Source organism: Labrus bergylta, chromosome 24, assembly GCF_963930695.1.
Source record: "Labrus bergylta chromosome 24, fLabBer1.1, whole genome shotgun sequence".
In the NCBI taxonomy this organism is placed as follows: Eukaryota; Metazoa; Chordata; class Actinopteri; order Labriformes; family Labridae; genus Labrus; species Labrus bergylta.
In genome coordinates, this window is record NC_089218.1 from 2,132,964 (window position 1) to 2,150,555 (window position 17,592).

Below are 17,592 nucleotides of genomic sequence, written 5' to 3' on the forward strand. Positions count from 1 at the left end.
GAGTGAGGGCTGTCAGATGGAGCCCCCTGAGGGGCTAAAAAAATTGCACATTTTGGCCTGCTGCTTTGGTTTAAAGTTAGTCAGCCCTACAGGGCCCCCTACTGGTCTGGGCTCCCAAGCCCTTTCCTGCTTTGCCTGTTGACGAGCATCGCACCCCTCCTGCTCCTTGTCTTCTCCTCATCTATGTCTCCTCCTTCTCCTAGTCTCCTCCTCCATCTTCTCGTCTCCTCATGTCCTCAGACAGCTGTCCACCTCAGAGACAGCTCATAGTAAAACCTCACTGCTGTGAGAGCGGACGCTTCTTAAAATTTTATTTTTCTTACATGTTGAAATGTTCGAGGACAGAAATGACACATTCAGTCGTATATTTACCTAATTTAAGGACATTTATTCCCCGAAATAATCAGAACGTGTTTAAATTGAAACGTTCTCACAGACAAACCTGAAACACATTCAGATTCTACATGTTTGTGTTGTTTTTTTACATGTGCAGGTGAGGCGGGAGAGCAGCATCACAGCAGCAGAGTCAGATTATCAGGTGTTAATGAGATTAAAGTTAATCTGCTGATGCTTCTTGTTCAGCAGACGGAGAACAGTGAAGATCACAGAGGGATCCTGTCACAGACTGTTTTACTCTGACAACGTTTATTTAAATCTCCTAAATATTATTAGAAACATGCAGAGGCTTTTTAGGTCGGGTACAATCACTTCTATCTGAACCACTTCTCTTGCTCCGCTTCCATCGCTGCAACACCTGTTGACCTGATAACTGCTCTCATATCTGGCAAACTGATCATATAGTAAGGTCACTTTATTATTTCAGTCACTACACATTTTACTGGTTGGTCCTTTTAGTGTGTTTTCGGATTTCGAGGACTGAGGCTGTTATCAAGAGAAAAAACTCAGCATGTATTAATTTGGTCTCATTTGCTCCCTTGCAGATCACTTCTGTCACCTGTCATGACGCTGGAGGTGTCCTGCAGATAATCTGTGGTCTCCAGAGCGTTTCTAATCTAGGAGCAGCTGTGTGTGTTCAGCTTGTTGTCTCCAGAGTCTCCCTGAGTTCATGGTGATGTAAGGATGCTCTGAACCTCACCTCCTCTCCACATTTCCCTCTCTGACATTTCAGGATATTCTCCTTTTCCATATTCGATTAGAAATATACACATGTCTCTCTTGTCTTCCGTGTTTCTTTCAGGACTGTCTGTGGACGTTTGTGTCAGTAAATCAAACTGACTCAGCGTGTGAAAACTCCCTGAGCTGCTGACGTGTTAACGAGCTGCTGACAGGACGCTCTCGTCCAATTAAATTCATTAAACTCATCACAGCCTCAGCGGTGATCTGTCCCGAACCCCCACAGGAGCTCCGCGTCATGGAGACTCCTGCATCCCTCAGACGGATGCTCAGTTCACCTCCGCAGATCAAAGTCCATCCTGACGGTGCGTTCAGGTGCTCCTAATCAGCGTGTAAATTAAATGCATGACACTCTCAGTTCACTCTTGGGGCGGGATTTCTCTCCTGTTGGCACTCGTCAACACGCTTGAATCTACATTCAGCCTTTGTGCACTGACTTTGATTTTCTGTTTATGAAGCTGGAGTTGAACTCTAATTAACTCTAATTAAAAAAGGGATGAAAGAATCTGCAGACCAGTTTCCTTCGATCATGCATTCAGATTTGATCTCTTGAGACAAAATGCAGCAGATATGAATTATAAGAGAGTAGACATGAAGGAGTCTGTGTGATAATACACATTAGAATAAAAAGATCTTCTGACTGGGAGCTACGAGTTAACCTGGGCAGGCAGATCAAGTTCCCAGACTACATTACCTCAACTTCATTGAGGCCAGACATGGTGCTTACATCTGTCTCTTCCAGGTGGGATGCAGAGGCTTTACACTGCTTGGCATCAAAGTGGCTGCAAAATGAAGAGCCGTCAAAACTGCCATTGAGGCTGCAGAGAGGGCCTCTAAGGGGGTTTAGGATGAAGAGGTCCGACCTGTGGGCCAAAGCTGCTGGGACACAAGCAAAAGCCTGATCAACCCTGGCTGGGTCACCTGAGGGAGGGTGCCTGATGATGTGAGACCCTAAACACCCGATGAACGCAGGGTACATCACTGATTATGTGTCACAGCGTATACCAGGATATTTCTTCAAACTCTATTATCCCAGTTTAAGTTTTAACCACACCGTATAATGCTTAAAGAAGGGAGACACAAAAGATTAAGGGTGTATTGAGTAAGGAAACTTCATTATTGAGGAGACATGAGAGAGTATTTGAAGTCACAATAAAAGGATATGCCTTTGAACAAAGTCAATACACTTTGAAATTAGACACAGATCGTGTAGATCTCATTATTGCAGGCCTTCTTTTAATCTGTCACTTTCCTCTCTAATGTGAAACGGGTTCCCAAACTTTTAAATTTAAATATATATAATGGTCTGAAACTATTCAAGAAATGGTAAATATATTTCACAAAAAAAATGTAGAGGTGGATTTAATGTCTCTGATTCTTTGGCTTATTATTTCATGATGGTAAAAGTTACTGCACAGTTGTAAACGTGATTCCTGAGATAATAATAATAAAGTAGCATCTATCCTATCAGTAAACAGACATGACGTCACATTTACTGATGGGTCCTTTTCTCTGCAGGTTTTAAAATCCTCAAGAACCTGAGAGGAAGAAACTGACATCACACTCATGAATCTCTGCTGCCCCCTGGTGGTCAGGTGTGTTCAGAAGCGTCACAACCGAAAAATTTTAATGGATCACAGAACTTTAAATCTGTTCAGGATGTTTCTATCATTCAAAGATCAATCAGTGAAAACAGATTAAAATGAATATTTCTTTCAGTATTAAAAAGGCACAGTATTAGTCTAATGTAATATTATTATTACGACATTAATTCAAGAAAAAAAACTGGTATAATAAAAAGCCGTTTTCCCCTCCACTTGTTCTATGCAGTTTGTGTCCTCACCACCAGATGTCAGTAAAACATCACTGTCATAAAAGTCTTATAATGTGGAGGAGACGTTTAAAGGACAGGAAGAGACTGTTTCAAAATAAAAGACAAAAACAATTGAGTGAAGAACTTTAGTATTTTAGAGCAATAAACCTGCAAGATAGGACAAATAAAAAGTCACATGAAGTAAGGAGGAATAACAACTTTAAGGGAAAATAATAGTAACAAAAAACCCATTAATTTATGCAGTTTATAAATAATTCAAAGCATCTAAAGCATTTAAAATGTTTAATAGACATTATTTTTATTTTTCTGATCTTCATTATTCTTCAATCTAATGTTTTATTTCTTTGACTAACATTATAAATTAAAATATGTGATACATGAATATTAGTAATGTGTATTTTGCACTCTTTGTCCAAATTAAAAGAATAAGGTTTATAATTTCTGCAAACAAAGCAGCTGAATTAACTAATAATGACTGAAGGCTGCATGTTTCTAATTTAATTAAGATGGAGTGAGGGACGTTTATTTGGTAATCGTAGGGCTGCGTGTCACTGCTGCTTTAAAAGTTAATAAAATAATAATAAGAAGCTTTTCAGTGTTTCACACAGGGGCACAGAGTTCTTCTGCAGCTCCTCGTGTGCAGAAATCAGTGACAGGAAAGAGGCTGCCCATGACTCAGGAACATTTCCTCCCCCTCGTCCCTCGTCCCTCCCCCACAGCGCTGTGTGCATGTCACATGACCAGGTGTAATCATAAAGATGACCTTGTGCTGGTCACCAGAGTGTGAGGTCATTTACATTTTCTCCTCCCTCCTGATCCTGACTTTTGTTGTTGTTCACTGCACAGGTGTGAGGTAAAGTGTGCAGGTGAAGCTGAAGTTCCGTGGTTCAGATGTAGACTAAAAGCCTGTATTGACTCCTTTTGCTCTAATAAGTACGGAAACGTGAAGAGCACAATCACCTTTGCTACATGTCGTCCCCCTCTCGCTCCTCCCAGCTGTCTCAGCTAATGAAGGCAAAAGGCCCAAATATGAATGGATGATTGTCCCCTTAAGACTTCAATAAATATGCATGGCTGCAAAATAGTTTAATTTCCATGGGATGAATCACTGCAGTTTCACATTTGGCTCATTCCACCCTTTGTCCTAAGTCTTGATTGTTTGATAACTTATGGAATGAAAAGCAACACAGGTCAGTAAATACAGAGTTGTGCTTCTTATTTGGAAGAAAAAAAGGAATTTGACGACGTCGCTAAAGTGAAACATCGGATCTTGTTTGGTTGCTGCCATACTTGTGTTGGACACTGCAATAAAACAAAGACGTTTGTTTGACGTTGAATTAAAGTCACTGAAATTCTCCACTTCCTGTCTCTTTGTTCAGGAAGGATTGAATTCCAGCAGAAACACGACCAACCTGCTTCACCTGCAACCTGGAAAAGAAACGATGAACCATGCACGAGATCCTGGATCCCTGACACAATATTTAAACAAGAACAAACTGCAGAGACAGGTTTGGTGTGAGGGTGTTTTAATTTCCTTATTTTTGATAATTTTATGTAAATATTTGTGAATGCTGGTGACACAGAAATAGTCTTGACTTTCAAATCAAAAAGACTATTATCAGGAAACGTAGACATGCACCATGACTCTCAGGTCTATCTCAGGTCTTTCTCGTGTGTGTGCAGCTGGTTTATATTCTGTTGTAGCTGCAGGAAACCTCACTGCTCTTATCTCTGTGTCTGTCTGTCTTTAAGGATGAAACAGAGCAAAGGAGTCAGAAGACATCACAGAAACAAAGATGAACGTCCTCGTTTAAAGCACTCAGACTCCGACTCTGATGGGATTAATGAGGAAAAAGGAGTTGGATTAGGCTTTACAGTGAAGGTAAACATAATGCTTCTGGGATGGAATAAGAGATTTAAATGTGTTTCTGTCTCTTTGTGTGGCTTAAGATAAGGATGGAAGAAACAGGATTCTCTTGGGGCTAAGTGTTCTGTTTTTCCAGAAGACGTCGTCGTCGTCGTTTCAGGTCGAGCGGGTTTAATCTCCTGATACAGCAGCTCAGTACATTCACTTTCTAAAAATATGCACATCTTTATTTCTAATAACTTGTCTTCTTCCGCAGCAGATGTGTTGAGACTTCTGGCCCCTGAACATCGCTGACTCATGGCTCAGGATGTGTTTGTATGAGAAGCAATGCTAGATTATAGACATACTCTGCTCACACTTGCACACACTCATCAATCAATCAATCTTTATTTGTTAAGCACCAACTCAAGACACTTTACAAAAAGCAGGTAAAAGACTTGAGGTTAATCCATCACCAGCACTAAGCCACGTTTAGCAAAATAAAGTTACCGTGGCAACATAAAACTTTCTTTTAAGAGGCAGCAACCTCGAGCAGAACCAGACTCATGATGCACAGCCATCTGGGCCGGCCTGGAGAAATGATAGAGGGTAGAGGGAGGTGCAGGAAGAAGGATAGGGATAAACAGAGGAAGGGGGGGGGGGGGGGGGGGTCCATAGCAGCAGGCCAATCCCCACCAACGATCCCGAGGTAATCCGATCCCCAGTAACTAAGATTTACTGATAATGACATGCAGTAATATGCACACCAGACACTTGCACATATCCAATATATGTCTATATTGCGGCTTCCCATCATCTAGCATTGCTTCTCATAGAGACACATTCTGAGTCATGACTCAGCAAAGTTTGGGGGCCAGAAGTCTCAACACATCTGCTGCAGAAGAAGATGAGTTCCATCCATCCATTTGTCCATTTTCTTCCTCTTGGTCGAGGTCGCGTCGAGTTGGCAGCAGGTGCAGTAAGTCAACTCAGACTTCCCTCTCCCCAGCAACGTTTTCCAGCTATCCCGGGGTGTCCTCCCAGTTGGGCGTGCCCTGAAAACCTCCAAAGAGAGGCTTCAGGGTGGCATCCTTAACAGACGCCCGAAGCACCTCAACTACCTCCATTCGATGTGAAGGAGTAGCGGCTGTACTCCGAGCTCCCCCTGAATGCCTGAGCTCCTCATTTCGGCCGCTTGTATCAAACTCATGACCACAGGTGAGAAGACGAGTTATTAGAAAGAATAATAAAAGTCTCAGAGTGTGGGAGGTCATCACGTTTTGCCAAAGAAAGACTAAATCACCTGTTAGCATTTAGTAGAAACACATCAAAACTAACCAGCAGTTTTCTTAAATTGAGGGACTAACAAGAGTTAAAAAGCCGGAAAATAAGACGGACAGATCAGTTATTTTGGTACCATTCCCAACTTTTGACAGTGGAAACGCTGATAAATGCATTCTGTACCGATCTGAACCGGGCCGCTTGGTGGAAACGGGGCTTTAACAGCGCTACGAGGGCGAGTGCTGTCAGATGGGGCCCCCCTTAGGGAGGTTTATGCTACTGTCAGCCCCTGCTGTGGTTTAACGTTTGTCCCTCAGGGGTCTCGTACTGGCCCCAAGCTGCTGTCTGCCTCGCCTGTTGACAAAGCAGCATCTCTGCTCACTGACGTCTAGTTTAACACGCTGATAAAGTTTATCTCAGTCTGCTGCAGAGAAAACAAAGATTATCTATTTTAATTCAATTCCCTGTGTTGACTGATGTCATAACAACAAACATGCTCTGCAGATTGAGAGTGTTTCTACTTTAGACTGTGTTCTGACCTGAAGTATGCGAGTGGATTAAGAACAAGAAACTTCACACACGTTTTGGGGAGTTCTGCGACTTATTTACACATTTTGAAGAGGAGGAGAATTTGTGACCTTTAAGTTGAACTTTTCAAAAACAAATTAAAGTTAAAATTAGAGCTAATGAGCTTAAATTAAATCACCACTGGTATACTTGTTATTGATCTGGGTTATAAAAAGTGTAACTCTGTTTATTCTTGTTTGTTTAAACTAAAACAAGACTAAAAAACTGCAGGAAACAAAGCGACCAATCAGAAGTTGTCAGGCGTATAAAACAGAAAGATGTTTTTTGTAAGCAGCTGCTGATTTTCTTCCCTTGGCTTCCTCGGGTTTCTGCAGGTTTGGTGACTCGATACGTCTCTCTTCTGGTTCCTGAAACAACATCTCATCTGTTCGCCCGCACACACTCGGCCTCCTCCTGTAATTACAGAAACGTGCGCCTGAAAGCGACCCGCCTGCTCAGCCTGCATGCAGAGAGCTCGGTGACAGAGAGGTAACAGATCCCCCCCACCCCCACCCCCCTCCTCCCTCTCCTCAGATAAACAACACTTCATTCATTCAGAGTCAAGCTGGTTTAACACACACAGGACCCAGAATATTCTGATTTACTGAAAGTACTGTGATGATTTCTGCTGCGAGTCTCCACCTTTACCTGTGAGAAAACAGTATTCTTATTGGCCCGCAGATCCTCTCAGTTTGATACATTTCTACACCTGTAATTTTAAAACTCCACTTTTGCAGTTCCTCTGTATTGTATTTAAACACAACCCTCTTAAAGTAGCTTCAGATTTTTTACGCTTTGTAGAATCTACGGTGGCCGATTTAAGTAGTGGACCTGCCTGCAGCATTAAAACCCTTTAAGCCCAGTTTCCACTCAGCAGTCCGGTTCAGTTCAGTGCGCCTTTAAAAACGTTTCCACCGTCAAAAGTTGGGACGGGTACCAAAATAACCGACCCATACCATCCTATTTTTTTTGCTGCCCTTCTGTTGTGGTGCTAAGCGTACCGATCAGACACTAAAAGTCGGAGCTAGACACACTGCATTTCTCTTGTGCTTTATTTGCTGAATAACCTGCAGCTGTAACACCAGAAACTCCCAGTTTAAGATCAATAAAGTATATTTATGTTTGTATCTATTAAACCCTGGATGCTTTTTACTTACGTTTTCGTCTTCTCTTTAACCCATCGTGTCAGTGAAGAAGTGTAATCCACCCACTGTCGATTGCACCATGGTGTCAAAGTTTGACTCTTTATTTTTTTTTAAAGGTTTATTCTCAGGCTTTTTATTCCTTTATTGAAGAGACAGGATAGTGGATAATCAGTAATCGGGGAGGAAGAGAGTGTGGGGAATGGCATGCAGGAAAGGTCGGATTCAAACCTCCACACGTGACGCGTGCACTAAGCGCCCTCTCCTCTTACTTGTTTTATATAACCTTTATCTTAAACTAAAAATGTGCAGGCTCGCTCCAAAATACATCGAATAGACAAAAATAGATAGCAGCCGCTCCTGCTTTTCTTTTCTTATAACTACTGCAATTTCAAACACCTTGCTTTATTTCTTAAACTTCACCTCATTCCTTTAATACGCTGTGTTTGCTCCTTCATTTCTTATTATATTCCTGCAGCTGTTTACTGAAGCGCCTGGGGATTCATAACTTCTGATTCTAAATGAAGGTCACTTCTTTGCACTGTGCAGTTAATAAAGTAGTCAGTCTGAGAGCCCAGTGCATGCTGGGAGAAGGCTTCAGACAATATGGAGGAGAAATAAAACACAAGAGCAAAAGGTCCCATTATGATTTTATTTGTTTCTATCGTTGATTAAATGACAAAAGGTGGATGAACTGATGGAGAAGTTCAAGTCGAACATCAACATGAGATTTGATGATTTTTAAAAGCCAACATCGTTAAAATCTAAAGCCACGGAGCTTCTTATGAACTCAGATCTTTTTCTTCTTCTTTTTTTTTGAATACATGAACGTCAGGCGGCGTCTCACCTGTTCGCTTACACCTACACTACAATCAGGGCCAGGACACAAATCAAGAGGTAACTACTGAGAGGTTTGCAAGGCAAGACATTGACTTTAGCGTACGATGAGATCCTCAAAACGAAGTACTTCATTGCTTCTGATCAAGACTCTCTCGCCAACTTTGGTTTTTGCATTTATGCATTACAATATTCCGCAAAGAAACAAAATGTACAACTGCATAAATATACAATTCTTCCACCATGTTTAATGGCTAAAACATTCAGAGAGAGTTACACCACCATGACGTGATGGATCCAGCAAAAAAAATAAAAAAATAAGACAAAACAAAAAAATCTTGGTTAAAAGTCGAGTTAGCACCGTCGCCGTCGCAGCAGCAGGCCGAAGTGTCTAACAGGCTGGACACACAACTCTACATTCAAGGCAAAAAAATCAAATAGTAAAAGGCATGAAACCAAGTAATAAAACCCCTCCACACATTTAAATGATTCAACAGAGCAACAAAAAGAGAATAAAGTCAAAAGTGATCAGATGTAAAAGACAAATAAAAAGGAAAGAAGTTCCCTGGAGTGCAGCCTTTTCCTTACACAGATCAGAAGAGTGTACCATGTCAAACGATTTCAATCATTAAGTAAGAGGGCGCGTGTGTTCATGGCGGACACACTCACGCACACACACAGACACACACACACACACACACACACACACACAAAGACAGAGAGAGCGGAGAACTGCTAAAGCTTGCTCACGGGAGGGGGGGACGTGGTTTTGGAAGACCGGGTTTTGCGACAAGTAGTACCTACTGTGACCACACGAGGCAGCGATGAGCAGAGGGGACGAACACGGCTCGAGATAATTCAGCTTTACAGTCATCGATGATGAACAATGTCCCATGGCTTGTGGAAAAGTCTCATTTACAGCAGAATAAATATATTTTTTATTAGGCCTATCGCTACTTTTCCTCTAAAATACACGCTAACGCTACACGGAGGTGTGGAAGCTAGTGATGAGAGTGGACAGATTACACGTCGGTCCCCTAGCAGGGTTTTTTTTTTTTTCCTTTCATTTATTCGTTCAAGACTAGTTGTGATTGACTTAACCGCTACAGCCTGCCCCCTCACGTATTATTATGATCTCCTACGTTAGATTAAGAACAAAGGGGGCGGTGTGGGGGAGGGGCGGTCGGGGAGAAAAGTGCTACGGTCCTGGCGTCGGTCATAAACTGTTAACCTGGAGCTTGATGTCAAAGCGTCCCTGGTAGCGGTCCTTGTCACTGTAGTGGATGTTGTCTCCGTACACTTTGCACTCGATGCGCAGTTCAGTGTTCAGGGTCAGGTTGGTGAAATGCAGCGCCACCAGCGGCTGCAGGTACTGGGGGTGCAGCAGCTTGCCGTAGTACGGGTAGTACTGCAGGGGGAAGCCGCCTCCGATGCCGTAGTACTTGATGTCACCGATTTTACCCGCATCCTCCTCTCTCTGCAAGAGAAATGCATTAAAAATGGTCTCAATTCATAACGTAGCGGATCTTTTAAATGTGCACACACGGGGAGGAATAAGCGCGTACCTTGTTGGTGCAGTAGATGGGGATGATGTTGGGCTGCACTTTGTGCTGGGCTTCTTCGGGGATGCTTTCGTTGGAGGAAGGAGGCTGAACAGGACGACAAGTTAGCAGGAGGACTTTAGAGATTTATACTCAACACAGACTCATTTCTACTTGACGCGTTGCACTCAGTCAAGCGTGAGCTCCACATACACACACAGGCAGACATGCACACACACGCTGCACTCCTCCACTTGCTCAGCTGATCCCGTCTCTCCTCTGTTGCTACCTCTGAAGGCGGGACCGAGTGGGGGGGGATCACTTCAGAGACATTCAGATTAAAGGAGACACATTACAGGGGCGTAAATATGGCGGTCTGAGTAGAGCTACTGTGATGAGAAAGGGGACGACTTGTTCTATTATTTAAAACGTTTCTATACCACGCGTTTCAGAACGATACGATCTCCTTTATTCAATGTTGATTGTGTCAAGAAGCAGTGACGCTTTAGAGAAGAATCCAGATCTTAAGACGTGTTTTTAACTAAAAGCTTCTCCAAAAGAATCAGAGAGAGAGCGCCGTCTAAATTGCACAACATGTGGCTGACGTATTCAGGCAGTGTGCAGGCAGACTTCTGACACTTTATGGAAAATATGACAATTTGCTGATGATGCACAAATAAGACTTCCTTGTTTTTGAAAACATGCATCTATTTTGATTTTAAAGCGTGCAACTGTGATCCATTTCCACACAGTGTCAGCGCTTTTGAATCAGAGTTTCAACCCTGCAGATGGGGGGAGAAGAAAAAGAAGAAGAAGAAACGTCTACATTTGTGGTCTCGGACGTTTCCCTTTAAATGAGGTAAGAATTTTATCTTCTGGTTCGGTTAAGCCGATAACAGATGTCCGGGTTCTTTACGGTGTGGTGGGATTATGAATCTGAGAAACGGGAATAAAGGTGAAGGGAGAGGTCGACTTGTACGCCCGGGTAGTTGGGATGGAGGGCTGCACTTTGGCCACGTTGACCAATGCTCCTTCTGCTAATACGCGATTGGTCGATCATAATCTAAAACACAAACTCAGTGCAGCTTAGATCATTTAAAATCACCTTTGGACGGAAGTTAACGATCCTGTTGAGCTTCACGACTATGCATGGCTTTCCTTCTTTGAAGCCAAAGTCTGTGTCCTCTAAGCCGGAGCAGGGCCCCAGCACGGACCTGGGGAAGCGACAGGCCCTCCTGGTGCCCATGTCGCTCTCCAGGTCGCCACGGTTCTTGTACTCTGCAGGCTCATCTGTCGGGGAGAGTGAAGGGTTAAGATCACAGATTTAGAGATCCCGAATGTGCCGCAAATACGACACCATAAAATAAAAGCTCAGGTAATCTGGAATATCTGCAGGACGTACCTCCACATTCTTCAAACTTCATCTGGTCATTCTGGGTTTCTTCATTATACTTGGCTAAGAAGTCCCTCAAGGCCTTGGTGTAAGGCAAGTAGGTCCCCGGGTCGGTGAGGCTAAAGGACACTTCAGATTTCTCTGAGCGTGGGGTGTGTGAAAGGCCTGCAGGGGGGCAAGAACAGCATAATCAGTACTCTAACCTTTAGTGTTTTTAAACCTGGGAGCTATATCTAAATATGTTTGGTTTCTGGGATTGCGTCAGCTGGCGATCTTGAGACAGATTTATTAGCTGCAACATAATTATTTTCTGGGAAAAGGATCCAAACGTAGGATGTAAACCTGCGTTTAAAGGATGAATCCTGCATTTTTAACCCTCCATGCTTCTCTCTCTCCCCACCTGGATCAGTTACGTTTTTTTGCATTCCAAATATGACCCCGATCAAAAGCAACAAAGTCATCCAACATAACAAAACACAAATGATGGAGGCATCTGTAGAGAAAAGTGTGGTGTGTTTGAAGAGCGTGATGTAACGTCTGCTTGTGGTCGTAAATATCATCTCCCTCTGTAACAAAAAGCTCTCTCTCTCTCTGCAGGGATCCTTGCTGTGATGATGTCACACACTTCGAGTAACAACCTGTCAGCCGTCTTTGACCGGACACTTTGGAAATTTGAGGTTTGATGTCTCTGAGTTTCTGTGATGCCTTCAGGAACTCTGAATCTGCAGAATTTGGCAAAACGTTTATTTTCCTACAGAGTCAGACAAGATGATCGATATCGAGTGTCACGTCCGTCCGTCTGTCTCTCTGCACGCAGATTAAGTTTCCTCCTCGGCTAACAGGAGCTGAATTAGCAGAAAGACGTCCTGACTTGAAACTGATCGACCTCATGTGACTCGATTTTCTTTAAATGGCAGCCGGTTCCAGCGAACATGGAAGTTAGTTACTTTAACTCCTGATCGGCGTCGCTTTAACTGATCTGTGCTGCAAGTTTTAAACACCGTGTCACTCCTCATCAGCTGAACGTGGATCCGGACGCCTATCGCACATTTCGCTCTGACACAACATTGTTTGGATGACCTCAAGTGAACACGCTGCTCACTGATACGCCTCCCGATTAACCTTCACCGTGGAAACAAACAAACAGCAGCGTCATCCTGTACTCTCTACAGTCGCTGCACAGACTGTTCTGCACATGCTCAGTGCACCCTCAGCTGGCCTGCCTTGCTATGGAAACCAATCCGCGGTGTGTGTGTGTGTACACACAGGAGGGGCAGGTGCTGCACTGGAACCATGATGGGACGATGTATTCAGTCCCCAAACGTTACACCGCCATGCTCGCTGTGATTGTGTTTGTTGAAGGAAGCGTGTCACTAAGGCTTTGATTGCTGACGTTTTTATCTGATTCACTGTTTATGTTTTTTTAGTAAAAATCTGCACATAAGCTATCAAATAATCAGTGACACCGAGACGTGCAAACATCCTATGTGTGCTCTGTCTCTGCAGATAAGAAATACGAGCGTGATAAGCAATGTCGTCATGACTTTGTATAATTTTTTAAAGATATGACCTCAATGATTAAGGGGCTACTGGAGATCTACGTTTGCACAATCCTGTTTGAGTTCAGCACAAGTTAAAATCATAAAATTGACTCTATTTAGAAATCTAAATAGATTTAGATTTCTGGATTTCAGGGACCTGAAGCGTGAACAAAAACAAAACTGGAGTTAGAAGATAATGTTTCCTTCATGTTTCCACCTAACCTGGTGGTTAGTGCGAGAGCCTCGTGGGGGGGGGGGGGGGGGGGGGGGGGCTGTAGTCCTCCAGGCGGGCGGGCGGCCCCGCTTTGAGTCTGGACTTCTTTTCCAAGACGTTCCCCACTCTCTCTCACGCCACGATTTCTGACTCTCTCCTCTGTCCCGTCTCTAAATGTTCTTACAAATGTCAGTCAGTGATTCTAAAAGCCCCAAAACAGACTTCAGATTAAACATCTTGTTCCAGAAAATATTCAAATCTAAGAACGTCGACTTCTTGATTACCTTTAAATGAATAATAAATGATTTTGTAATTAAATTAAAAGAGTTGCAGCTCCCGCTTTAAAACCTCGGAGTGAGCTGCACAACAGCCTCTTTGTTCTTGGGCTACTCAATCGTTTTTCTAATCTCATCAGGAGCTGAAGGTTGAACATCATAATTCACACTCGCCGAAACAGAATGTGTTCATCCTCAGAGCGTCATTAAGAAACAGCCTGAGGTCGGCGAGGAGCAGCGACTGATCCACCGAGCGAACAAAACACCGTCTGAAATAACACCGAGTCATCCTCAACAGAACATGTTGGTGTTTTTGTTTCATGACTCGGCATAAAATGACTCCGTTCGCTTTGTGTGTTACTGCTACAGGCAACCGCTACGCTTAGGCTCAGACGAGTGTGTGTGTGCAAGTGTGTGTGTGTGTGACACTTCTTACCTGGGGGTGCGACTCGGTCCTGCCAGGTGGGCTTGTAGTTGCTCAGCGTGAGCAGCATGGCTTGGATGGTTCCGATGAAGACGCCCGCCAGGCAGCCGTAAAAGATGACGTAGAACAGGGTGATCTTGACTGCAGAGGAGGAGGAGGAACATGTCAGAACGGATGTTAGGGAAGAGACGGAAAGAAGTCAGACGTTATGTTAGAAGATCGAGGAAACTCCGCCGACATCAGCTTCAAATCGTCCAAAATTCTCTAAATAATTATGTATTCCAAATTAAGTCAAACACAAAAACACCTCAGACTTTATTCATGCCAATTAATCCATCGGGTGTTTACTGGACTAATGTTTAGTTTTCAGCAAAGATGAGATCCTGAAGCATCTCGTTTGTTGATGTGAATAAAATCTTCACAATGCAGCGGTGGGATTTTGGATAATTTTGACCTCTTTGTCCTCAAACTTAAGCCGATTAATGGATCATTAAGATAGCTGGGGCTCATTTATTTCGCTTTGAAATCGGAGCAGATTAACCTCCCGTGTATAATACGCATGGTGCAGTGAGATATTTCCGTGTGTAATGAAGGCGTGACGGATGACTTTCTGTTTCTGCAAAAACATTTTGTTTATTTAACAAAACCGTCCTCTCACAGTGTGTGTGTGTTTAAGAGGAAACACCAGATGTGTGTGCACACTGACACGCTGAGCAGGTGAAGGGCGTGTGTGTACAGTAAGTGTAACTTGGTCATGTCACCCTCACAGCTGCTCACAGACAGAGAGCTGCTGCTGTACACTAACACACTCACATGACAGACAGCAGGCGTGCAGGAGCCCCCGCTCTCATGGGACCATAAATAATTTAATCGAGCTTTTTTTTTTTAGCCGTTGAGTCGCAGCTTTAATTGATTTATTGTACACATCAGGAGACACAACACCCCCAGCATGACATGGTGGAAGGGGGACAGAAATCGAAGACAGAGGGTCAGAAACACGGTAAAAATGCAGCAAAAAGAACAAAGCTCCAGGCGTCTGAAAGTAAGCAAAGCCTTGCTACATAGGGAATGATTCAACTGTAAAGTTACTCCTGAGGCGACCAAAGTCCAGCTCAGGGAGGAAGAATACAACTTATCAAGTCCAAAATGCAGGTAAACGTTCAATACTGCAGGTCAAACTTTCAGGCAACTTAACAGCAGAGAATGATCTTTATCTCTTCATAAAACATTCTTTTCTTAGATTAAATAAGGCTTAAGATGTTCTATATTCCTTCTGCGAGATGTCGCTGACTCAGGGGTTTTACAGTTTCAAAATGTCCAACAAAGACCGATAAAGAGTCCGGACTGAGGTTGGACAGTCCTGCAGAAAAATGGAGGACAAACTGCAGCGTGCAGGACGAGCACGGGCCGATACAGACTCAAGGTTATAACTGCTGCAAACACGGCCTCTCATGAATGAAATTAACCTTTTAGGGGGATTCATCCACAACCAAATGAAACTAAAGGAACTTGTATTTTACAGTAATGAACCCTGTCTACTATAGAAGTTCAACCTTAATATTCTCTGCATGGATTGTGCAGCTGTGTGTCTCCTCGTTTCCTTAACTCGTCTCATCCTGGTGATGAGAGCATTCAAATTAATCAAAAGTTTAAAAGAAAGTTTTGCTTATGACAAAAACTACACATCCCTTTTTAAGTGTGCATGTTATCAGATTGAAAGCCTCAGCAGGGGGGGAAAGACGCAAAGAAAAAAAACTTTTTTGACCTCAAACACATCCTCGAAGAAAAAGCCAAAGTCATGACGTCGTCTCTTTTCTCAGGCCGCTCCATCGCCAGTCCGTCTGACAGTGACATGCTAAGAGCTCAACGAGGATGCAAGGAGCCACAAAGGCTGCATTCTTTATAAATCAACCAATAAGACAGTGGCATGCTTTGTCTGCAGAGACTTACAAGAAGTCAAGTGTGAAGCCTGTGCATAAGTCACACGAGATGCCGTTTCAACTCTGCACTGAAAAGCAACGCTAACAGGCGAAACATTCATGCAGGCTGAGTTTCTGCTGCATGAGGCAATGACAAAAGGTCACAACCGATGAAGACACAAGGAGACACTTTTTCTGGGAGTTTCCAGCCTCAGCTGCGGCACGAGGAGAAATAATCAACTCATGTTCCAGAAGTGTTAACATGCGTGTCTGATAATGCAAACTTAAGTTGAAGGTGGTTCCACATCAGGATGGATGTCCTCTTCATCACAACCTTCATCACGGCTCTGCGCATGGCAACTTTTCCCAATGCATCAGCGTTTTCAGATGACCTCAGAAGGACAAATATGAGCACACACACTCCCTCCCTCTCTATCACAGACACTCTCTGTTTCACACACACACACACACACACACACACACATGAGCTGGGACTCCTGCAGCAGACATCATGTCAGTGAAACATTATTTTTACCCAGGTGTCAGAGTCTGGACTGCACTGAAGAGAAGCTGTGAGAGTGTGTGTGTGTGTGTGAGTGTGTGTGAGAGAGAGAATGTGTGTGTGACATTGAGAGGAGGAGGAACAAGGACATGCGCAGTGCACACAGCTGCCGGTGAAACAGGAGAAGAAAGGTCGAGCGAGTTAATCAGTTGTATTGTTCGTTAGATTACAGTGACATCTGATCACAGGAGCCCGACACGGATCGATAGTCCTCGCCCTCCGTTTCCGAGCAGGCCTTATCACCTTGACTCACCTTGGACCATGATGCATTTTTAACCCTTTCAGAACCCCCTTTGCAACGCTGCCAAACAAAAAAAAAAAAAAAAAAAAGTTGACGTCCTAATAACAAAGAGACAGAGGGTCCAATCATTGGCAGGCTTTGTGCCGCAATGTCCACGCACTTTGAATGTACAATCAGAGCTACAACCCCCGCACATGAATTCTCTCAAACCGGCATTTTAAACAATCAATTAGCTGGGACTGTGCGTAAAACACGACCACAACATAGAGAGCCGGTAAACAGCTGGACGTGTGTTGCATTCATGCCGCGACTATGTTACAATTTGTGTCTGAATGCAGCAAATCAAACAGGTGGCAAGAAACACGAGGCGCGCACACCATTTCTCCACGAACCCCCGGGCAACCATACTCACACCAACTGCTCCCAGTACGACCAAGCAGCTCTCCTTTCTCCGAGTTCCACACAAACTGCTTCCATCCACCGTCTTCTTTGTTAGAAGGCATGTTTGCTTCTGTGTTTGTTTATTTATTTCCCGGTAAAGGTGTTTCCGTTCAGGTTAAGCGGACTCCTTCTCTCCGTGTTTAAACCAAACAAGTCCCGGACCCGTGGCAGTGAAACCCAGGTCCGTGTGCTGCAAGGGCTCCCCAATATAAACTGTTCCTCCTTCTCCGACTCCGCCCGAAACTCTCCGCTCCGTTACCTAGGAGGAGGGCGGAGCTGTGCCGGCCAATCAGGTAGTGGACACTCTGTGCGTAAATCTGACGTCCTGGAGACCTATAGAGAAACACATGTACCGGCTGCGCGCTGCAGAAATGTCTGCGCAGGTAGAGAGTGTTTAATT

The 17,592-nt window shown here is 43.8% G+C and overlaps 1 protein-coding gene across 1 annotated transcript; it reads right to left on the reverse strand.

Moving 5' to 3' along the window:
• Nucleotides 1–8,442: 8,442 nt before the first annotated feature.
• On the reverse strand, nucleotides 8,443–17,401 carry atp1b1b (ATPase Na+/K+ transporting subunit beta 1b). Its single transcript, XM_020656552.3, has 6 exons — nucleotides 17,164–17,401; nucleotides 14,042–14,170; nucleotides 11,585–11,740; nucleotides 11,288–11,472; nucleotides 10,207–10,290; nucleotides 8,443–10,118 (listed from the first exon to the last, which is right to left on the reverse strand). The coding sequence occupies exons 1-6, from the start codon at nucleotides 17,252–17,254 to the stop codon at nucleotides 9,858–9,860; spliced, it is 906 nt and encodes a 301-aa protein (XP_020512208.2). The 5' UTR covers nucleotides 17,255–17,401; the 3' UTR covers nucleotides 8,443–9,857.
• Nucleotides 17,402–17,592: the final 191 nt, after the last annotated feature.